Source organism: Trachurus japonicus, chromosome 14 (assembly GCF_045865225.1).
Source record: "Trachurus japonicus isolate A0001 chromosome 14, Traja_1.0".
In the NCBI taxonomy this organism is placed as follows: Eukaryota; Metazoa; Chordata; class Actinopteri; order Carangiformes; family Carangidae; genus Trachurus; species Trachurus japonicus.
The window spans coordinates 15014584-15034778 of NC_140920.1; the positions used below are offsets into that span (position 1 = coordinate 15014584).

The 20195-nt window shown below is 42.4% G+C and overlaps 2 protein-coding genes across 4 annotated transcripts in view; one reads left to right on the top strand and one right to left on the bottom strand.

Annotated features, from left to right (window-relative positions):
* Nucleotides 1-41: 41 nt before the first annotated feature.
* On the bottom strand, nt 42-10523 carry LOC146974493 (U2 snRNP-associated SURP motif-containing protein). 2 transcript variants are annotated; one of them, XM_085797903.1, is made up of 24 exons: nt 10400-10523; nt 9280-9364; nt 9084-9195; nt 8686-8795; nt 7952-8019; nt 7737-7852; nt 7586-7650; nt 7336-7501; nt 7043-7242; nt 6341-6384; nt 4968-5072; nt 4813-4879; nt 4525-4694; nt 4270-4432; nt 4094-4173; nt 3911-3998; nt 3688-3816; nt 3364-3553; nt 2440-2520; nt 2294-2357; nt 2049-2199; nt 1578-1688; nt 529-695; nt 58-430 (listed from the first exon to the last, which is right to left on the bottom strand). In XM_085797903.1, exons 2-24 carry the CDS (start codon nt 9355-9357, stop codon nt 310-312), a joined length of 2646 nt encoding a protein of 881 aa, XP_085654029.1. In that variant the 5' UTR covers nt 9358-9364; nt 10400-10523; the 3' UTR covers nt 58-309. The 2 variants fall into 2 exon arrangements, with proteins under 2 accessions (XP_085654028.1, XP_085654029.1); XM_085797902.1 differs by having other exon boundaries at nt 42-695; nt 10378-10508.
* Nucleotides 10524-12155: 1632 nt separating this feature from the next.
* Nucleotides 12156-20195, top strand: part of lrch2 (leucine-rich repeats and calponin homology (CH) domain containing 2) — a 39832-nt gene continuing 31792 nt past the window's right edge. Inside the window, exon 1 of one of the 2 annotated variants that reach the window (XM_085797905.1) lies at nt 12156-12521. In XM_085797905.1, coding sequence (XP_085654031.1) covers nt 12203-12521 — 319 coding nt within the window. In that variant the 5' untranslated portion in view covers nt 12156-12202. The remainder of the gene's footprint in view (nt 12522-20195) is intronic. The other variant, XM_085797904.1, reaches the window with a different exon arrangement.

Sequence of the window (20195 nt, forward strand, 5' to 3'; positions counted from 1 at the left end):
TGATATTGGCCCCCGTCAATCATCGTGTCCTCCACACAAAATCATCACCAACAGGTATTTATTTAGTGTCAGAACTTTGCAGCAACATTTCTGGTTATGGTTTTAAAAACAAACATTAAAACAAAAATATATTTAATTAGTTACAGTGTTCAAACTTCATCATACAAAAGGGTGCTGAATCTTGCATGGCTAGTTTACGTTGGGACCAGGAGAGCAGATGTCAGTCTGTACAGAGCACTGCAGGAGTGCGTTGTTGTCTAACCCATGGACACCAGCAAGCTAATGAATGACAAGGTCCAGAGCTGAGAGTCAATGTTTGCTCTTCTTTGTCTTCTTATGGGAGCGGTGCGGTGATCGTGACCTCGACTTCCTTGTTTTCCGCTCTGGAGACGGTGATCGGGAACGTTTGGACCATTTGGGTGACCTTGTCCTGTTAAATGAGTAGAACATATGATAACAAAGTGGATTCAAGGACAATGATCTGGGTTAATGCTTTGGTGCCTTACAAAAACATCTCATGGCACTTGCCTCAAGGGAGAGATGCTCCCTGATCTTCGTGTGTGGTCGTCAGAATCTCTACTCCGTCCCTGTTTTCTGTCCCCGTCTTCACTTCTTTTGCTCCTTCTGTCCTCCTTTGACTTGTCTTTGGATTTTGATGTCGATCTCTCACTCTTTTCTTCATCTTTGTCAAATTCCTAAACAGGGTAGATACATACATACCAACCAATGCTGTCAGTGTCACATATAGGCTTCAAAGAACGGGCTTGTGAAACACAAACCCTTGGTTCACGCTCATTATCTTGCAGACTGTCCACAAGGGGGAGCTGTTTGGTCAATATCACACCAATTCAACAAGCGTAACTGTTCTCACCTATATCTATGGAAGATTAAAGACTTTATACCTGCAACTATATGCATATTAACAAAGTCACAGTTCGTTGTAAAAGCTCTTTTCTTTCTCAGACGTCCAGCCTTGAGTTAAATTTGTTGTGAAGAAAGGTGAATATCTTTGCAAACCCCAAAAGTTTCTTTTCTGGACAAGTTCTCTAAAATGAACCATTAGAAAACAACACAGGAAGATGCTTACATTATTGTAAGCTCTGGCATTTATATTCAACATAAACTACACTACAATAAACAAAAAGTGTGCACAGGCAGTCTGCAGACCTGAAACCACAATGGCTGTGGCGGTGTAGTTTCACATTAACTGTGTCTGCTTTTGAGTGCTCTACGTCACTAACAATGTTTCATTGCCACCGTTAAATGGACATTTTGACCTTATTACTGAAGAAGCCGAATGAGAGGTGAAACATCTTCAAGAAATTGAAAAGAAGTTACACTTGAAGACTACAATGACCTGGACGACTAAAAACACACACAGAAAAAACTGTTTTATATGGTGCCAAATGATATTCAAACACTGATCTAATAATCACTTTTGAAAATGTTGTCCCGATATTGGTCACAATTAAAGGAGACTGATGATAGTTCTGAAACGTCCTATTGATGTAAAGGGTAAAATAAGACATGCAATGTGAATCCAAAGCTTTGCTAATTAAAGTTGTCCAGTAGCTCACCTTCTGAAGCAGTTTGTTTCTGTATTGCTCCACTTGTTGTTGGATGCTCATTCCAGACTTCTTCATCCTTTTTCCAGATTCCAGCTCATCCTGGATCTTCATAACTTTGACCTGTGTCACATTTTCGTAACAGTTAAAGATAAATGGAAGCAGCAAATTATATTCTAATGTAAATCGGTGTGGAGGAATGCAAATGTGCCCATACAGTTAAGGCTCTAATTGTTCTGTTCAACCAGTGATATTTATAAAAATCTTAAGAGCACTACATGTTAAAAGCAACTTTCTCACTAGATTACACACTGTATATTTCTGGTAAGACAGGATATTGAGGTGAGTGTGGTGAGGTGAAACATTCAAAAGTGGATCGTCAGAACCGCAGGATGACAACCACAGTCTTTCAAACGTCGTTTTAAGCTAACCCAACCCAGATCAAGCTCGATAAAGACGTTTCTTAAAAAGATGTGCTCTTGCCTCCAGCTCTCTCAGCCTCTTCCTTTTGCTCTCAGACATCTGAAAACTTCTGAGCGAGCTCTGGAAGTCTGCGCTGTCATATTTGGATGAGCTGCCAGAGTCATCACTGCTGTCACACTCTGAGTCCTCGTCTCCATCCTGGGAGTTGACGCTGTCACCGTGAGGGAGAGGAGAACGATAAATTTCCATACCATTTGACCGTTTGTATGCTGTTCACCAACCGGGTGTGAGGATGGTCCTCTTACCTTACATTCACTTCATCTTCACTGTCCTGCTCTGCTACAGTGTCCCACTTGGACTCTGCCTTGGCTTGAGAGAGAAAGGGGAACGATGAGCAGGATGATGGGGAGAACAGTGAAACTGATAGAGAGCACGTCTTTATCTGATTTACCTTGAGAAAACGTCCCCGTATCACTTGTCTTCTCCCACTTTGACAAAGGCACTCTGGAGAGAGGAGCACTGCCGTCATCCACTGACGGCAAAGAAGACACAGCCGGGTCAGGATTGATGATCAACATTATTCACAGCAAGTATCCTACAGCCCTTTCTAATCAGGTAAAGGTAAAGGTACTTTATTAGTCACATATACAGCTAGTACAGTGAAATTCTTTCTCTGCATTTAACCCATCCCTGAGGAGCAGTGGGCAGCCGCGGTGCAGCGCCCGGGGACCAACTCCAGATTATGAGCCAGTGCCTTTGGTCAGGGGCACTGACTGGAGGATTGACCTAGCCGACATGTTTTTAGTGGTGGGGGAAACCGGAGTACCCGGAGGAAACCCACGCAGACACGGGGAGAACATGCAAACTCCACACAGAAAGGCCCTGGGCGGCCCGGGATTCGAACCCAGGACCTTCTTGCTGTGAGGCAACAGTGCTAACCACTGTGCCACCGTGCCGCCAATCAGACTGGTTATAATGCTGATGTTTATCACTACAGTACCAGAGCTTCAACTCAAGGTCTACTTGCATTACCACAACCAAAAATAATTCAATGAAAAGCACTGTTGTATATAGAGCCATTTCGTTTCGTCCTTTAAATATTAGGACTATTCCAAGTGAAAAAGCATTTAAAAAACATGTAAAGTCACTTTTCAGACTTGACAGTTACCAGTCTTTTATCTTACAATTTTGGGAACTGTTTTTTCTTTTCCTTTCTTTTTTATTGTAACTGGATCTGTGTATTGTCGTTTTATATTGAGCGTTTTGAAAAGGACTCCAGGAGGACTAGCCGGTAAACTAACTACCGGTAAATACCAGTGTTTTCATGACTGCTAACAGGAACTGGAAACTTTTGACTTGTGGCTAAAAGACTCACAGGGCATCCCATCGATGTCATCAATGGCGGTTCCTAAAGGAACGCCATCTATGTCATCAACGGGGACTCCATCCAGAGCGTCCCAGCCCATGGGACAGCCGTCCAGGTCATCCACCGGAGCTCTGTCCAATGGTAATCCATCTATAGGAGTGTTGTCCATTGGTGCCCCATCGAGATCCACAGGTACTTCCTATAAGGAGACGCACAAGTTCACATACATTTAGGGCCATTTAGACGTATATAGACAAAACACAACCGGTTTGTTAAAATGCCTTTTGAAAGAAGGCGATTCTGTCTGTAATAACAGATAAACCTTCAGCTCACCTCTGCTGTCTCTGTCATCTCTTCCCCTGCTTTGGCGAAGCCCAGGAAGATGTTTTGCAGGTGGATTAGATAAGGCTCAGGGTATATGGCCCAATCTTCCCATGCTCTAAAACAACTCATGACTTTTTGCTATGGAGATATGATATGACATTATTTTTATTTATATATTTATTTATTTATTCGGTAAATGTCTCAACGCAATGCAAAAGAAAGGCGTGATTACCTTGAACTGCTCAGCCTGCAGCCTGGCTTGTATGTTTTTGTGTGCTGCGTTAAGGTCTCCAAATATCTGCGTTAGCTTTGTTTCAAAACTGAGACAGAGACAGAAGCACTTTAAGACTGTCAGATGGAGAAGATACAGAGCGTGAGAAATGTGTTAAAGCTCAACCATGGGAAGGTCTCTTACTATTTACGATAATATGATGCACCCGCTACTTTGGCACACGAGTTGTGCAAGATGTCTGACACAAGATATAATCTAGCAATCTGTGGGAACAAGCACAAAAAAAAAAAAAATTAAACATGAAATAGTACACAAAGGTGTTTCCTGTACATTTGTTTATACAAAAAAATAGCACTAGCCTTCTTCTGAAGAGGCGTCTGAAGCAGAGAAAATGATTCAGTGATGTGTCCCACCACTTCCTCTGCTGCATCTGCTCGCTCCAGACAGAACAGCATGGCACTGGCAACGTCTCCTCGGCTTGGCGTGAGCTCCTTAAGCAGCGTCTCCAGTCTCTGTCTGTGCCTGAATGTAGAAGAAAAAACAGGTCAACAATTCAACGGCTTCGGTAAAGTTACAAATATAAACGTCCCTGTGCCTCCGTGAGACACACTTACTCATTTCTGAGCTGGCCTTTCTTCACCTCCTCCTCGGGGGAAGCGTCCTCCTCCACTTCTGCCCTCTCCTCACCTTTCTGCGAGTAGTTGTTTAGGACAGGTGGTCTCCACAAGGAGCCTCCGCGAAACATACGGAAATCTGTGGTTCTCCACTCCGTCGGGGGCTCTCCCTGTGGTTGGGCGTTTACACAGAGATGCACCGCAGTTTGGTTTTTCATGGAGCAAAGTAAGTTTAAACTCTTGGAGGCTGCGCTTTTTCCAAAGCATATTTTTGCTCCGAAGACATACCTGCAGGATTGAGAACAGCTTCCATCGATAGTACACGTGATCTTGGCTCTTGTTGTCAAAAAGGAACCTGGGGAAATAAAGAATGAGCTCATTAAATACGTCCTTTGTAAGGTCGCTCAGGAGAACAGCACGCAATGAGGTACAGAGGTGCTTACCTGTACTCTGGATTGTTTTTCTCCTTGTTCATAATTATGGCTTCAAATACAGGGCCTTCACGCACCACAAACTCTATCATCCTGTGAATAAGGAATAATAGATTCCTGTGGGGGAAGAGGAAAGTATCAGAGCAGGGTTTGTGTCAAAACTCTCAATGCAAACTTGTCTCTGTCTGTCAGTTACAGCATGAGAGTATCTAATACCTCTTTACAGTGAACTGCTGGCCCGTGCAAACTGCTGGCTGACTGGCAAATTGAATGCAACTGACCTGAACAGTGTTATTACTGCATGTCAAATCATTTCCTTATTTTAAGGTAACAGCCCATAAGACATTCAGCTGTGTTAAGCTATAGAGTTACTGCTGTCTACGAGGGGTAGACACTGTGTCAGCATATTTTAATATTCCTGGGTCACTGTGCCCATGAATGGGGGGGTAAAAGCGATCCATCACAATGTCCACTCATGAACACTGACTTAGGTTAAAAGCCCCAATCCAAAGTTTGTGTTTAGTCATTTTACTTTAATCCATAAAAAGAATCAAGTTAGTGTTTTTCACTTTAGTAAATAATATCACAGCTGCATTTCAGTGTAGCCACCTGGTTTAAGATATGTTCTTTAGATACAATGGCCTCTCATTCCACACTTTGAGACAAAAACCTGACCAGGCCAGGTTTTACACATAATGAGTCAGGTCTTTCATACTGTGGCAGAGTTGCTGTGGACTGGGGCTTCATGCCTGAGGTCTCTCTGAACTGGAGCAACATTGATCAGTTGTTGTTCATGCAGTGTAGCGACGTATGTGTGTGATTTACCACCGCAGCTGCACGTTCATACTAATCACTACTTTAAACTGAAACATTACTTGATTTGGTTTGAGGCACCAGCGTCCGACTACCTCTGTTATGATACTCTGACTCGGGTTAATATTAAATCTATCTGCCTTCTAGCTGTATCGGTCTGCAGTGTCTCAGCCAACCCAAGGGAAACCCAGGGATTAGATATGTTGGTATTAATCAATGGCTCTAACAGTCATGTACAAAATCTATCGCTAGTCACTTTTAAAAATAACACAGCCTTAAAATTATGTTGGAAGCAATAAGAAATCTCTGAGGAATATGAGCAAACTAGAAGATAAAATACAAGTGTCTATAAGAAAAGAATACTATGCACATTAGTTTTATAGAAATCTAAGGCCATAGGGACCTTTGATATCTACAATAAGAGCCTCCAGCCTCCGGCTGCAAGTGTAGCACCACTACAAAGAGAGTATGGATGAATGTGTATGGATATAAGAACATAGCAGCACAGCCTCTGTCCTATAACACTTGTGTTATTAACAGCTGGTCAGTCGTAGTAAGAAGAGTGTGTGTACCTTTCGGTTGGGATAACCACTTTGACTACGGCTTCGGACAGAGTCTGTTTGTGAAGTCAAATCAAATAGTGAAGATATTAAAAAGTGAGTACTCGTACAGATGAAACACTGCAGGATACATACAGCATAGAAAACCACGATAGCATTCATAGTCAGTGGAATGGAGGGGGAGGGTGACACAGCTTTATTACTCCAGTAAATCATCCTAAAATGCTTCACCATCTAAACTACCTCATTCATGTAAAAGATTTAAGAGCTGGAATGCATTAACACTTTTCACACAGACACACACAGTCAAACTGTTACTTTGAATTTGTGCATTACCATACCCCAGCATCCTGTAATATGTCACTACATGGACAAAGTGATCAATTAAATGAATGAACAAACATGCAACATAATTTTAACATGATTTCCTTTTTCTTTTTTATGAATGATTTATAATTAATTTACAGTTTTGCCTTTAAGTCATGGTCTAAATAAGTCACAGCACCCACTGCAGTTTGAACTGATTGCATTTTAATTAAACATAAAAGCCAAGTGATGGATTATCTATAACAAAGGCTCATCCTCCCTTAATTTCCTCTTTTTGACATTCATTATTTGTCACTAAAATATGAAAAGAGGCCACAGTGCCAAACTCCACATGAGAGGGGAAAAAACGGGTCATGCAGATATCAAAGAGAACAGTGGCGAGTTTACCTTGTCCAATTCCCCTTTGGACATGCCCAGAGGCTTGGTGAAGTCGTTGCGGAAGCGACCCCGTGGCTGAGCATTGAAGGGCAGACCAGATGGAGGTGGCGGTGTGGCCCTCACCCCCACCGGTGTGTAGAGAGGCTGAGGTGGAATACGAGCTGGTTTTCCCCATCCCAGCTTCATTTCAAAGCCCATAATCACTTTACCTAAAACACAAAACATAATCCCACAGTCACAGTCAGTGCTGACCACAAACATATAATAAAAACCAAACTGAATGAATGAGTGTTAACTTGTACCATCAAGTGCAGCCAAGGCTCTTTCTGCATCTTTCCGTGTCATGAAAGCCACAAAGGCTCTGTTGGAGGTCCTGCAGCGTTCCTCATCAGTTCGGGGCCACATGATCTTCACACTTGCCAAGGGCCCATACTTACCAAACTCTTTGCAGAGCATCTCCTCATTCATCTGGAAAAGGATGAAACTGAACAGTGAGAAAAGAACAACCTCTCTGCTCCACTGAGCCAATCAAAGTCAGGGCGCTCCTCTCACCTTTGGGCTAATACAGCTGATGTAGAGGTTAGTGGTCGTTGGCACTGTTAGGTCGTCATACAAGGCTGTGGAAGAAAAAACAAGACTCATTTCAGTATGATTAACAGGATAACGACACTCTAATAAAACACTGATGAAAAGGGACTCTTACTTGATCGTCCTGATAATGGTATATCCAGATCTCCATATCCTCCTCCTCCGCCTCCCCCTCCTCCACCAGGGTCAGTTTTCTTCCTTTTATGTCTTTCCTCTCGCTCTTCTTGTATTCTGAATTTTTTCACATATAAAAACAAGATTATGTATCACAAAAAGCCATCGACAAATTTAACCGTAACAAGTAATCAGGTAGACTCACAAAACACTTACAGCTTAAGTTCTTCTTTAAATAGTTCAAGATTACTCTTCTTCTTTTCTTCTGTCTTTCTTTTAAATATCTGTTGATGAAACAGGCAACCATTATAATCATTATTACATCATTATGCACAATATGTTGTAATCACGTAAAGGGATAGTTCAACATTTTGGCACATTGGCCCATTGCCATAATCCCTATAGTCATAGCAGTAGGTTCGCTACCTTTATTTGTCGGTGCAACCTGTTTTTAGAACAGTGGCGCAGAGCCGGGAGCTGCTCAGAGCTACGCTAGAGCGACAAGATGGAGTTGTTTTCTAGGTAAATTCATGCGAAACCGCCGATGCACATTCCCGTCAGGGGCAGTTTTTGCAGTCTCTGCATTTGCCTCGAAAACAACTCTGTCTCATCAAGTTTGGTTATTATCTCATAGCGTGGTGAATGTGCAGGTCACAACTTGTCCACGAGAGCGTTTTGGAGTTGTTGGATTGTGTATTTGATGGGGGAAACCAAGAAATCCCATCAGCCTCTGTAGCGTAGCTCGGAGCAGCTCGCAACTCGGCTCCGCCGTTCTAAAAATAGCTTGCACCGACAATTTAAGATAACGAACCTACTCCTAAAACTATAGGGACATTATGACAACGGTCCAATTTGCCAAAATGTTGAACTATCCCTTTAAAGTTTGCATTTCCAGTGAGTTCAGTAACTAACCAACTAACCATCACACAAACACCCCTGTACAAACTTACAGATTTTTTGCTTTCAGCAGATGATGCTGGTGAAACATTTTGGGGCACAGGGACAAACTTTGTAGCTGGTCGATACAGCTTATTTTTCTTGACTTCTGCTGCTTCCTCCTCTGTAAAAAGAGAACGAATCCATGAACACACTTGACCATACAATCCACCAAGAGTGCAAACTGTCAGAAGGATGCTCAGTTATTGCTAATGAATGAATTTTAGTTGTGAAATATTTCACTTCTGAGTCATGTTCATATACTGTAACAATTACCCTCACTTCTCTTTTTTCCATTTTAAGGAACAAATAACTCATAATTCATCTTTTGTCCAGACAGAGGAACACAACTGATATGCTTCATATCATATCATAACACTCAGTTGACAGTGATGAAATCGTAGCTGCTGACCTTTAGTTGCATTCACAATCCCACCACGGACAAATGTTTTCACTCCACTCTTCTCACTGGTCTCAAATGATGCCAAGAACTCTTCAAAAACTTCAGCTGCCTTTTCCTCCTCCTGGAGGACCACACAGAGACATGGTTGATGGCTTCTAATATGCATTTATTGCGCACAATATATACATATAGCCTATGTATGTACCTTTTTCTTGAGCACTTCTTGTTCTTTCTTTGTGAGTGTTTTGATCGGGGTGGCAGGTTTTCCCTTTCTATCTGCCATGATCAAACTGCAAAACAAAAAAATAAATACATAAATAAAAAAGACACATTACTGTGGAATTGCTCATTTTGCAGAACTTTAATCTGGTAATCATGAATTTAAAAGACAGTGACATACAGACATTTGGAACCCGCTATATTTATTTATTTAATATAGGACATAGCTAATCCCCCTATTTTATTATAATTCAATCCAACTCTTTCTACTGCATTTATTAAACATTAACCACTTCACTCATTTAGTGATTTAATTACTACACTTCTGTTACATGCATAGCTGACTCAGAGAGGTCTGGCATCCTTTATTTATGCTCCGTGTACGAAGTGTGCATCACATAGGGGTCAGAGAGGTGCACTAAACACTCAGACACCTCCCCTGTCCTCTGGGGGGGAACAGGACACACTGTTGTCAGCTGTGTCACTTCATTTGCATCTTTAATACACCATCAGGTGGCAGATAGAGACAGAGAGTGAGGCAACACAGTATACAAACACAGTAGTCCATCTATTTCCACACATTTGGGGAAACCTGGGATTTGAATAACTTGCAACTTAGCTATAGCCAAACAATTACATCACATAATGTCAATAAAAATAAAAATGATGACTTCAAATAAATACTATGGGTGCAGTTCTTTGGTCCCTTCGTGGCACAAATAGTGTAAAAGGCCTGAGCTCCACAGCAGCTCTCCCCTCTCTGCTAACGTTAGCTAACGTTAATGTTTAGCTCTTTGCATTGAAAGGGGAAGCTAGTCATCCTTTAGATGAGTAACACTGAATGCACCTGTTATTTCTCCATCTACTATAACCTCATAGTCATAACACAGATGCAAACATCCCTGTCTATCCTCGTTTTCATCTGCTAGCTCCCGGTTTGTCATAACAGCGACCACAGCTCCCAGCTAGCTAACGTAACGGTCTAGTGTTGCTCCTGTGGGAACAACAACAACGCAAAGCACCGACAGACGGACCAACACAACACGTTATTAAAACAACAACGCATGCACATACAGCTCCGTACCTTCGCTAGGACTGTAACTTACAATGTGTGTCATGCTATTGCTGCACCATTTCGGTTGCGACGACAATGGGTTTCTATCACAACATGCTAAAGAGGCGTGACATCCGACTGGAGCCGTGGAGGGAGTGAGGGAGGACGGCTGCTCCAAAATAAATGAGCCCCGACTCAGACCTCATGCATATTCATGAGGGGGGAAATTATCTTTCATGGTAGTAAATGTCAGATTCCTTGTGTGCATAAAACAACTTCCTTCATACAAAATGGTATAGATGTGCTGTGGTGGTTTTCATTTAGGCTACTTCTATAAAGTTTATGATTTGTGGGAAGAAAAAGAAACTATATATGGATAACTTGCTTATCAAGATAATTTAATGTTTCTTTTGTTTGTTTTGTTTTGCTATTTGTGCAATTGCTTTTATAGGTGAGGTTTAAATACCTCACCGCACATGTTTATTTTTTTTTCAATTTTTTTGCTTTTATTATTGCTTTTATAATCGTGCAAATAAACATAAACATAAGAGTTAAATATTTTTATTTAAGTCAAATGCATTGTGGAAAAAAGTTAATTTTAGACTTGAAGATTACGATTTAAGAAAACAAAACCTATGAGGTGAAATATTCCTACATAAATAATATCATAATATAAAATAGAAGATTTGATATAGTTTCATTTCTAAATGAAACTAGGCTATATCAAGTCTTCTAATCTTAATTTGTTTGCATTGAACACATGTCATCTACTGAATCAGTGATGGGTTTTTTGACTCCAATTGATGCCATGCCATCTAAGCCTACAATTAAATCACAGAGGCTACCATCCTAAATCCGCAATGTTTTGGTGCTAGCCTATTATAGTTTTGCAGTAAATGGCATATTAAGCTAAATAAAAATGTCAAGAAAGTTAAACTGAAAGCAGAGACCACATTCACTCATCAACTATTTACCCTCACAAAAATGGCATTCAGGTCTGATTTGGCCTTTTTTTGTTTGTTTTTGTTTTTTTCCAGAAAAAAAATCAGCTAAATCAGATGAAACTTTCACAAAAAAAATTACACTGAGGGTAAAAGCTTGAGTAAAACTGCCATAGTCTGTCACACGTAGCCTATTATTTAAGGGCAGTGAAATGTCAACTTGAGCTACTTGGGTCAGGCATGGGGCCAGTTTGGCTGACTAAGGGACTCAGGGGCCACTTGGGTTGACTATGGGCCAACCAGGGGTCAATGTAAACTGATAGTGGGGCTACTTATGCCCCTCTCCATAATGTGATCGGGGGAAGGAAACACCCCTTTTGACCCAATATATCTTTTTTTCATAAAGTTGTTAAGGAAGTTACAGTAGCACAGGGCTCAATCTGAGGATAATGTAGGCTACGTTGCTTCATGTCCATCCTATACCAGTGGGCAAGAAATAACCTAGGCTACTATTTTTAATCATTGAGGCCTATATTCAAACCACTGGACACTCAGCATTGCTTAACTACCTGTATCTGATTTTGTTTTTATCATAGTGATTAATCATAGTTTGTCAGTAACCACCCCCAGGCCCCCAGGCAATAGGAGCTCATTATGGGAATCATATTGCATGAAGGGCCCTTCCCTCCTGTGTGCTGCACTGGGGCCCCTGATGGGATGTTGGTAATAGCAGGTGGAGGGAGGGTAAAAGCCTAAAATGGCCACCAAAGCCTGCTCACCACCATCACCACCACCACCATCATCATCATCATCATCACCAGTAGCAGCAGCAGCAGAAGCAGCAGAAGCACCACCACCACCACCTCCTCCTCAGAAGCCCATCCCCTAGCGTCCGTCCTGGGGATGTGCACCGTATGCGCATGGGCGGAGAAACTGCCGCTGTGCGCTGTTATTATTGTAAGAGTAATTTCTTTTTTACGAAAATGGCGTCTAGTCAGGGAGGTGTGGGAGCTGTCACGGCTCTACAAAGCCATCACTACCCCAGCGGACCTCACTGGAGCCCGGGCGTCAGCCAGTTCCAGCAGCAGCACCAGCAGCAGCAGCACCACACGGCCCGCAGCCTGGACCGGGCTCTGGATGATGCCGTGTGCTCGGGGCTCCTGAACCTGAGCGGCAGGAAGCTGAGAGAGTACCCGGGGATGAGCTACGATCTGACCGATACAACACAAGCAGGTGGGTAATCTCACTGTGCATGCATGGTCTAACAGTGGACCACGAGTGTCTGCCCCCCCCAGTGCGCTTCATATAAAAATGTCCTCATGGTTTTATGTCAGTGAATGCAGCACGCCCGCATTGTGTGGATTTGTGTCTTATATTCTGGATGGAGGCGCATTAAGGTGTAGGTGACAATATTTAAAGGGATATTCCGACCACTGGACTGCATGGCTTCAGTAAAAAGAATGAAAATGCCCAGGCTACATCCTGGTTGTAATTACCGTTCCCTCAGGCTCATATATCACACCGGTTTACTGCACAAGGGGCTCGGCTGCTGCTGCCGTGTGGTTGTTTTGGTCGACGCCAATAGCTTTCAGCTTTTCAGCCCCCCTGGAGACACATGAATGAGACGGCAGGCGCACCCAAGTCAGGCGCTTGTGCAGCGGTTTGCACACCGAGCTGCAGTTGATTTGGCACCGGACAGCGGGAGCAGAATATGAATGAACCGAGAGGCCAGGGTGTAAAAATCCCTGCTCCCCGACACAGCATTTAAAGCTGAGCATGTGGTATCTTACACGTACATGCTTTCTTTCATTTTTCGGGAAAACCAGACAAAAGATGCAGGGTACTTGCAGCCTCACCCCCCTGCTTGCCTGCCTTCCTGCATGCCTGCCTAGGTGCATGCAATGCCCATATAACCCAGAATCTGTCAGAAAGGAGAAACACATTGGGCTGCTTTTGGCTTCTTTGGTTTAAAGCTTTTTAAAAATCTGATCTCTCCTCATGCATTTATATTGAGTTGTTTTCTGGGTTTTTTTTGTAAGAGGTGGTTAGAGAATGATTGCCAGTCTTGTTCTGGCCAGGTCAGTCAGTGGGTCAGTATTACTCTCACGTTTTCTCAAGGCTGTGTTATCAGGGTCAGGCCATACATACTAATTTATAGAAAAAGGCTCCTCTTAAGTTTTACACATAAAGGGCCCCATTTTACTCCAACAAACCCATAGCCTATGTATGTATGAAGATGTACAGACATTGTAGGTAATTTGGATGAATAGTACTGAAACTGAAATTTAATTGGTGACCTACTCAGTCATTATCACGGACTAGATGATACTGGATCTAGAGAATCGTAGTCTCCTCTGAGGAGGGGTCCACATACCATATGGTGCTACTATGGCAAGCCGCTGCTTCGTTGGAGAGCCCCAACCCCTGGGGATTAAAATTTTCTGCTCAAGGATTTTGGTACCTCTTCACACCCAGACAATTTTTCCAAATCAGAGAAAATCCTACCCATCTGGAAAATTGACAATTTAATACATTATATACAGTTAAAATACTTGTGGTAGGCTAAATCATGATATCTTATAATAAGCTGGGCTGTAGACACTTGTCCGTATCATCATTACACATATTGTAGACATGAGTGCTGAATGTTGTTTTTTTTTCTCCAGATGTATAAAGACAGGGACTGACCTGTGTTCGAGAGCTGAAGCCCTAAATAATAATAATAAACATAGGGCCAGTTTCCTGGAGAGAGACAGGTGCAACAGGAAGTTCGTATGCACTGTTTATAGACAGTGAATGTAGGCACTTGTTATGATATACTCTGCAAATGATAAGATCAGCTTATCTCTGTCTATAACGTGATAAAGGTTCAAATTTATAAAAAAAAAAAAATCCCCGTTGTGCATAGGATTTTCAGATATAAGCACATTGACTGTAACCAAGGGAGATAGACACTACATGTCTGTCACACCTTTGTTCTCATGGTTGGATTGGGATGAATCCATCTAGAGTGAATGCTGCAGTCTTCTCACTCGTCTTCCCACGTCTTAATTTCGATGCTTCGAATAAAAGGCGTGCCAGTGCCAGGTCTCACTTTCAAATGTGCAAAGAGAGATCAACATCACGCAGTGCCATTTTCACATCAGCGGCAATCTCTGTCTATGAAAAGAAAAAGCTTTTGTAAGTGTGCGTATCGCCTTTACATTTCTGTGTCATCGCTGGATCAATCACATGTGAAAGCCTTTCAAACGGAATAAAAGACAAGTTCATTCATATTTAATAAAGCTATTTCCCCTGAATCGAAGACAAAACCAGTTCTTTCTCAGTTCTCTCTGTTTGACAGTTTGTTTGTCAGTGTGTTTGAACTGAAGTTAACTTCTAAGTATTGACCCTCTCAAGCCATTAAACATTAGATGAAGATGCAGTCTGGTAACATTTTTAAAGACAGCGGTCCTTTAAATAGACTGTCCCACCTCCTGTATGGGACGCTTTGGTCAGTGCTTTAAGTTTAATTATGCTCTGAAATCTCTAAGTCTATTGAGCTGATTCTGTCTATACAAATACATTTAGGATCCCCATATCATGGCAATAGCATCTGACACAAAATTAGTTTGGACTTTATATAATTATAGCTGCAACCGTGTGCTACTACAGGCTTTGTATTACCTAAACTAAAAGACAAGTTTCTTTATATTTGTGCCAGCGTCACCTGTCAAAACAGACCTGAGTTATTACTGTCATCAAAAAGGTTGAAGAACAGGTCCCTTGTTATTTTGGGTGCATTGTTTTCAGGTGGTATCAGGTTAACCATTTGTTGACCCGGACAATTAAATAGTTTAGTTTGGTTGTGTCTTTGTATTTTACCTTCTCATATATGTACAAGGAATGTTCAAATATGGACCTGTCAAGTAGCCATCTTTCACCTCACCATAAATCAACTGATATCATAATTTCAGTCCATACCATGTTGGTTTTAGAAATGAAAATGGGGTTCATGCATAGAACAGGGTCTAAAATGTATGGTCTCCATCTGACTAATGAGCAGCGGTCGTTGTAGAGTCTGAGGCCTGCTCACACCAGGGTGTCTGTTTGCTGTGTGCTACTGGCAGTTTGTCTCCAGTCAGTTTGTTTTCCCATGGGAAAGTGCAAGAGCTGGGAGCCGCTGCTCTGACCTTGGAGAGGGGCCGAGGAGCAGTGCATCAACCTGGGCAGATGTTCAGGTTCATATTCCAGCATGTCCCTGCCTGCTATTACTCTGCTCCCCAGGGGACACACACACACACACACACACACACACACACACACACACACACACACACACACACACACACTGTATAGACAGTGTGATGTGCATCCAGTGTGTTTACATGTGTGCATTCCTCTCAGACATCCAACAAAGTGCAGACAGCAGGAGGCTCGTGCAGCTGCTGTACGGCAGCCAGTAAACAAACTCATTTTTAAACCCACAACTTTGTTTGGTTTCTGAGAGAACATAATGATTTATTTACAATCTACTTAAGAATATGGGTCGTGCAGGAGATTGTGGTTTTAGTTTGTTTTCCCTTGTGCGAGACCGCAAAAAATCTGTCATCACAATACAAATCTTTCACCCTCTCGTCCTTGGTTGTGTTGTCAATGAGGGGTTTGGTGCAGTATTTAACAGCCAAATACTACTTCAAAGCAACAGAACGTGAGGTCAAAGGAAAGATAAGGGGTGTGATTTCTCTCACTCGCTGGCTGGTGCATGTGTTAGTGATTTGACAGCCAAGAACAAATTAAAAGCTGTGGATCACGTCCAGACTTCCTTAGTGTGGTGTCCAGAGCTGGTTGAAACAGGTGGCAAAATGAACATTTTACACACTTCACTTGATTGTGTGAAGCACATAGTGAATTTCACATGATGTGAATGTGTCTTTGTTGCCGCATTCTTCAGAGGTTTGGTTCTTCAAGACGCCTTGTGAAGGACAAACTGCCCTCAAGGACGTAAGTACCAAGGTAGCACTGCTGGATTTAATGAACAGCCAGTGTAAGTTCAAGCTTATTGCAGGCTGACCCATTTGAAAAGGCATCAAGAGGTTTGACAGCTGAAAACACATCACTGCTCTTAACTCCTTCTACTTGGTTCAGCCATGACTGAAGAGCAGATGCTTTTTAGGGAGACTACTCAAAAGAACTGCTGTCTTTGCACACGAGAGACAAAATCTAGAACGTGCAGAACGCGTCCTTTGAGGGTTTTTATGTTTTTGAGTGATCACAGCTACATGAGCGTAGGCTGAGAGAAAGCACATTCCTGATGGTGTTTCTTCCCTCAGGGTCCTTGTAGATGTGCTGCTGCACGTCTAGACAAGACATATGCATACCTGTCAGCGAGTTTAATCTTATTAAAAAATAGCACTGTTACATATTTGCAGGGTAAACAAGAAAGAATAAAATGATGATTTTGAATATCATTTGAGAGTTTATAGCAAGAAAGGATTTTTTGTTTTACAGCAGAAATTTCTAATCATGCATCTGTCCAATGATTTATGTGCGTTCCTGGGTAGAGGCTATTGAGAAAGGTGTCTTAGTAACTGGAGATTATTCCCTGCAGTAACAAGCCTGCATGTTTACAAATGTGATAGGGATCTCTTTTTTTGACACTGTCCACAGTGTACCACATAAATAAGCTTCCTAAGAAATGAAAAAGAGATCTGGAGATTCTTAGGCCAGAAACCTGTGGTATTTCAAGAGCTGCATGGGAAACAAAAAGTGACCTGTTCCTTACAAGTCCGAAAACTGAAAGAAGCTTGAGAGTGAAAAAAACACAATTCTTTGTAAAGTAGCGTGGTTTTTATGGTTTATTTTAGGGCTATGACTTGCATTTAACCATTTTAAAAAGAGCAGAGCAATATTTTTGTCTACAATATGTTTTTGTGTGTGTTACTGATTTAAAAAGTATTCAAGTTGATATGAAGAGGAGATAACTTCCTCATCAGAGGTACTGCATGTACCACTGGCAATGACAAAATCATTATTCAACCTGGACGGTAACCTGCAATCATTAAGTTAGAACTTTCCTGCAAATAAAATGGGAAATGTCTGAACACACTGTTTTCATTTGACTGCCATATTATTTCACAACATAGTTAGCAGGCGGGGTCTCTGTGTGGAACTTTGCATGTAGTTTACAGCTTCTTCATTCACAATGCAAAACATGAGTCACATTTATTTTTCATTCATGTCATTCAGTCAGACATGTTTGGGGTCAAAGGTGCAAAGGGGAAACTGGCACCTGTCTTTAAATGGCTCCTTCACACCTAATGAGGAATCCCATTAGGATATCTCCAGGCGCAGATTGATAGCAGGAGCACCTAGCTGAGCGACCATCAAACACTTAAATCCCCACAGAAGGTGCTCGCCTGCTCCGGGCCCCATGACCACACCCAAAATCTGCCATCCAGAAACTGTGGCCTCATCTGCTACAGGGGGCAAATAATTAACCCTAATTAATCATGCTTTTGTTCTGTTCTGTCTCTCTTTTCATTTAACTGAACCTTGTTACTACACTGGAGATCGCTGCAGCAAAGATCTTGAAGAGTATTGTGGTTACTTCATACCTATTTCTGTGCTGTTTTTCTACTTGAGAGTGAGATGTCTTGTAAACAGTCATATCTTTGTTTTGTTGTATGAAGCTGATGCCAGGTTGATATTTTTTAATGGCAATGGCATAAACAGTATAACATTTCCTGTTCCAAATCCCTGTGCAGCAGCTCACAGTGGAGACAGAGACTGTTATTTGCTCCAGCACTCTGCAGGATGTCTATTAGTATAGTTTGCTGTGTCATGGGAGGACATATCCAGACATCATCTGCACTTCCCATAAAAAAGGAATAGATTGCTGATCTGGTGCGGGGAGGGGGGGGGCGGGGGGCAGTGCAGCAGAGTGGAACCTCGGCGGTAGACTGCGCGTCTGCCTGGCTGGCCTTGTCCTGCGGGAGCTCTAGTTCAACCAGCAGGTGGATGAAAAACCCACTGTGGGCCGCAGATGGTGTACAGCCTGCATGGGTTGGAGGAGGGAGATGTGGAGGGTGGAGATGGACAGGCTCACAAAGACTCTCTCCACCCATCCCCGTCTCCGATCAACCCACATTATTCCACCACTGCTACCCAAGAATCCCCAGTTGTGGTGGGGTGAGGGTGAGGGTGTGTGTGTGGGGGGGGGGGGGGGGGGGGGGTGGTGCGTGTACAGCTGGGTTACAGCATCCAAGCCCAAGCCTCAGGGAGAGGCAGAATTTACTCTTAATGGGAAACAACTATACACTGTGACCTCAGCTTTGGTCTCTCCTCATGTTGTAATTTCTGTTTCCCTTAACCTCTTGACTTCTTTTCCTTTGTGCTGCTGACTGTCTCGTGGTCTGCTTCTCACTTCTGCTTATTGGCTGCTGTCAGAGCTCAGACCACAGCTACAGAGTGAGGCCTGTCTAGTCATTTAAAGCTTGTCAGAAATTACCGTCTATTTAAACACAGACACATGCATAGTTTTGCTCTCTTCATGACATCCTGTAACCTCAGGGAGTGGGGATTAGAGGCTGACATATCTGCATACATATACTAAAATGAAGGGAAATACTCGTATGACATTTTGTATATTTTTTTTATGCTGCTAATCCACAGAAAACAGAGTGTTTGCTTTCAGTGAGGCCCATTCCCACCCGCTTAGTTGTTTAATGCAGGGTGGTAGCTATATGTAATTGCATGCATTAATGGGATGAAAGGGTGTGTTAGTGTGTTTAGTGTGTCCTTCTCCTGCAGTATGTAGCACTCCAGTGAGGTGGGACAGAATAATAGAAAGCCTGCTGTGTTTATCTGTAGCTGTGCAGCTCCTCACATATAGTGGGTCTCTAATTACCATGTCACCCAGAGATTATTTAGGAGAGAAGAGTGTACACACACACACACAGACACACACGCTCACATCAATTAGCAGCTGCTGAATCAATACATGTCTGAAGGTGAATTCAGTACGATGTAAGGTAGTCTTGGTGCCCGTGCATCCTTGTGTTACCCGTTTAAACGTATGTGTCAGGTTATATTTAAAAGAATAGAAAGACAGGGACAGATAAGTATAGTGCGCATTTGTGTGCGTGCAAGTGTGTGTGAGGAAATATCTTCTTTCGGCTGTGCAAGTGTTTCAGGAACCTTGACGGATAGTGTGCTTCAACTCTGACTCATGCAGACATGCAGAAAATGTAGACTTCCAGAAACGTGCACTAGCCTGTTGGGTGATGAATATGATGATTTATTGAGTGTGTTCATGCTTCACAGGATGAACCCTTTCCATTTTGAATTTGAACACATTATGAGATGTCAAATCTCTTCACTCCGCCTTTACAAAATGTCCAGATGTTTGGTTTGGCTCACCTGCAGCTGTTTCTTCACTCCAACCTTTTAGGGATATGTTGCATTTGTAGTCTCAGCACTAGTTTGCCTGTAAGAACTGCAAAATCATCAGTGTGTTGTTTGTTTTCTCTGGGCCCAGTACAGACTCCAGTTAAAGAGCTGACGGCGTCTAGACTTAAAGATTTATTTGAAATCAGATGCCAAAGAAAACATTCAGGATCCAGCTGTAAATTGCTTTAAGATTTATCTGAATGGGGAAAAGGAGGACAAACAGCTGAGTCCTGAGCTTCACCATCACCAGTGTCTGTTTGATGTCTCCTTCATGTTAGCGTTCTCGGCCAAGAGAGCCAGTATCTAAATATTTTATCATGAGAGGCAGATGCAGATGTAAGGCTATGCTCAAATTCACTGACCAGAAGAGGTACTTCATTCATATTATTGTTAAAGAATAGAACCTGGTTAATGCAGGTTTTTGGCTTCAGTAGTAAAGTACAACACGTCACGTGTTATTGTCAGGTTAAAGTAAAT

Coding starts and splice junctions, on each gene's coding strand:
- LOC146974493 (XM_085797903.1), bottom strand. CDS start 9,357: ATGGCAGATAGAAAGGGAAAACCTGCCACCCCGATCAAAACACTCACA. Junction 3,999..4,093: donor GCATCATATTATCGTAAATA/GTAAGAGACCTT, acceptor TCTCTGTCTCAG/TTTTGAAACAAAGCTAACGC. Junction 696..1,577: donor GAAACAAACTGCTTCAGAAG/GTGAGCTACTGG, acceptor TACCCTGTTTAG/GAATTTGACAAAGATGAAGA.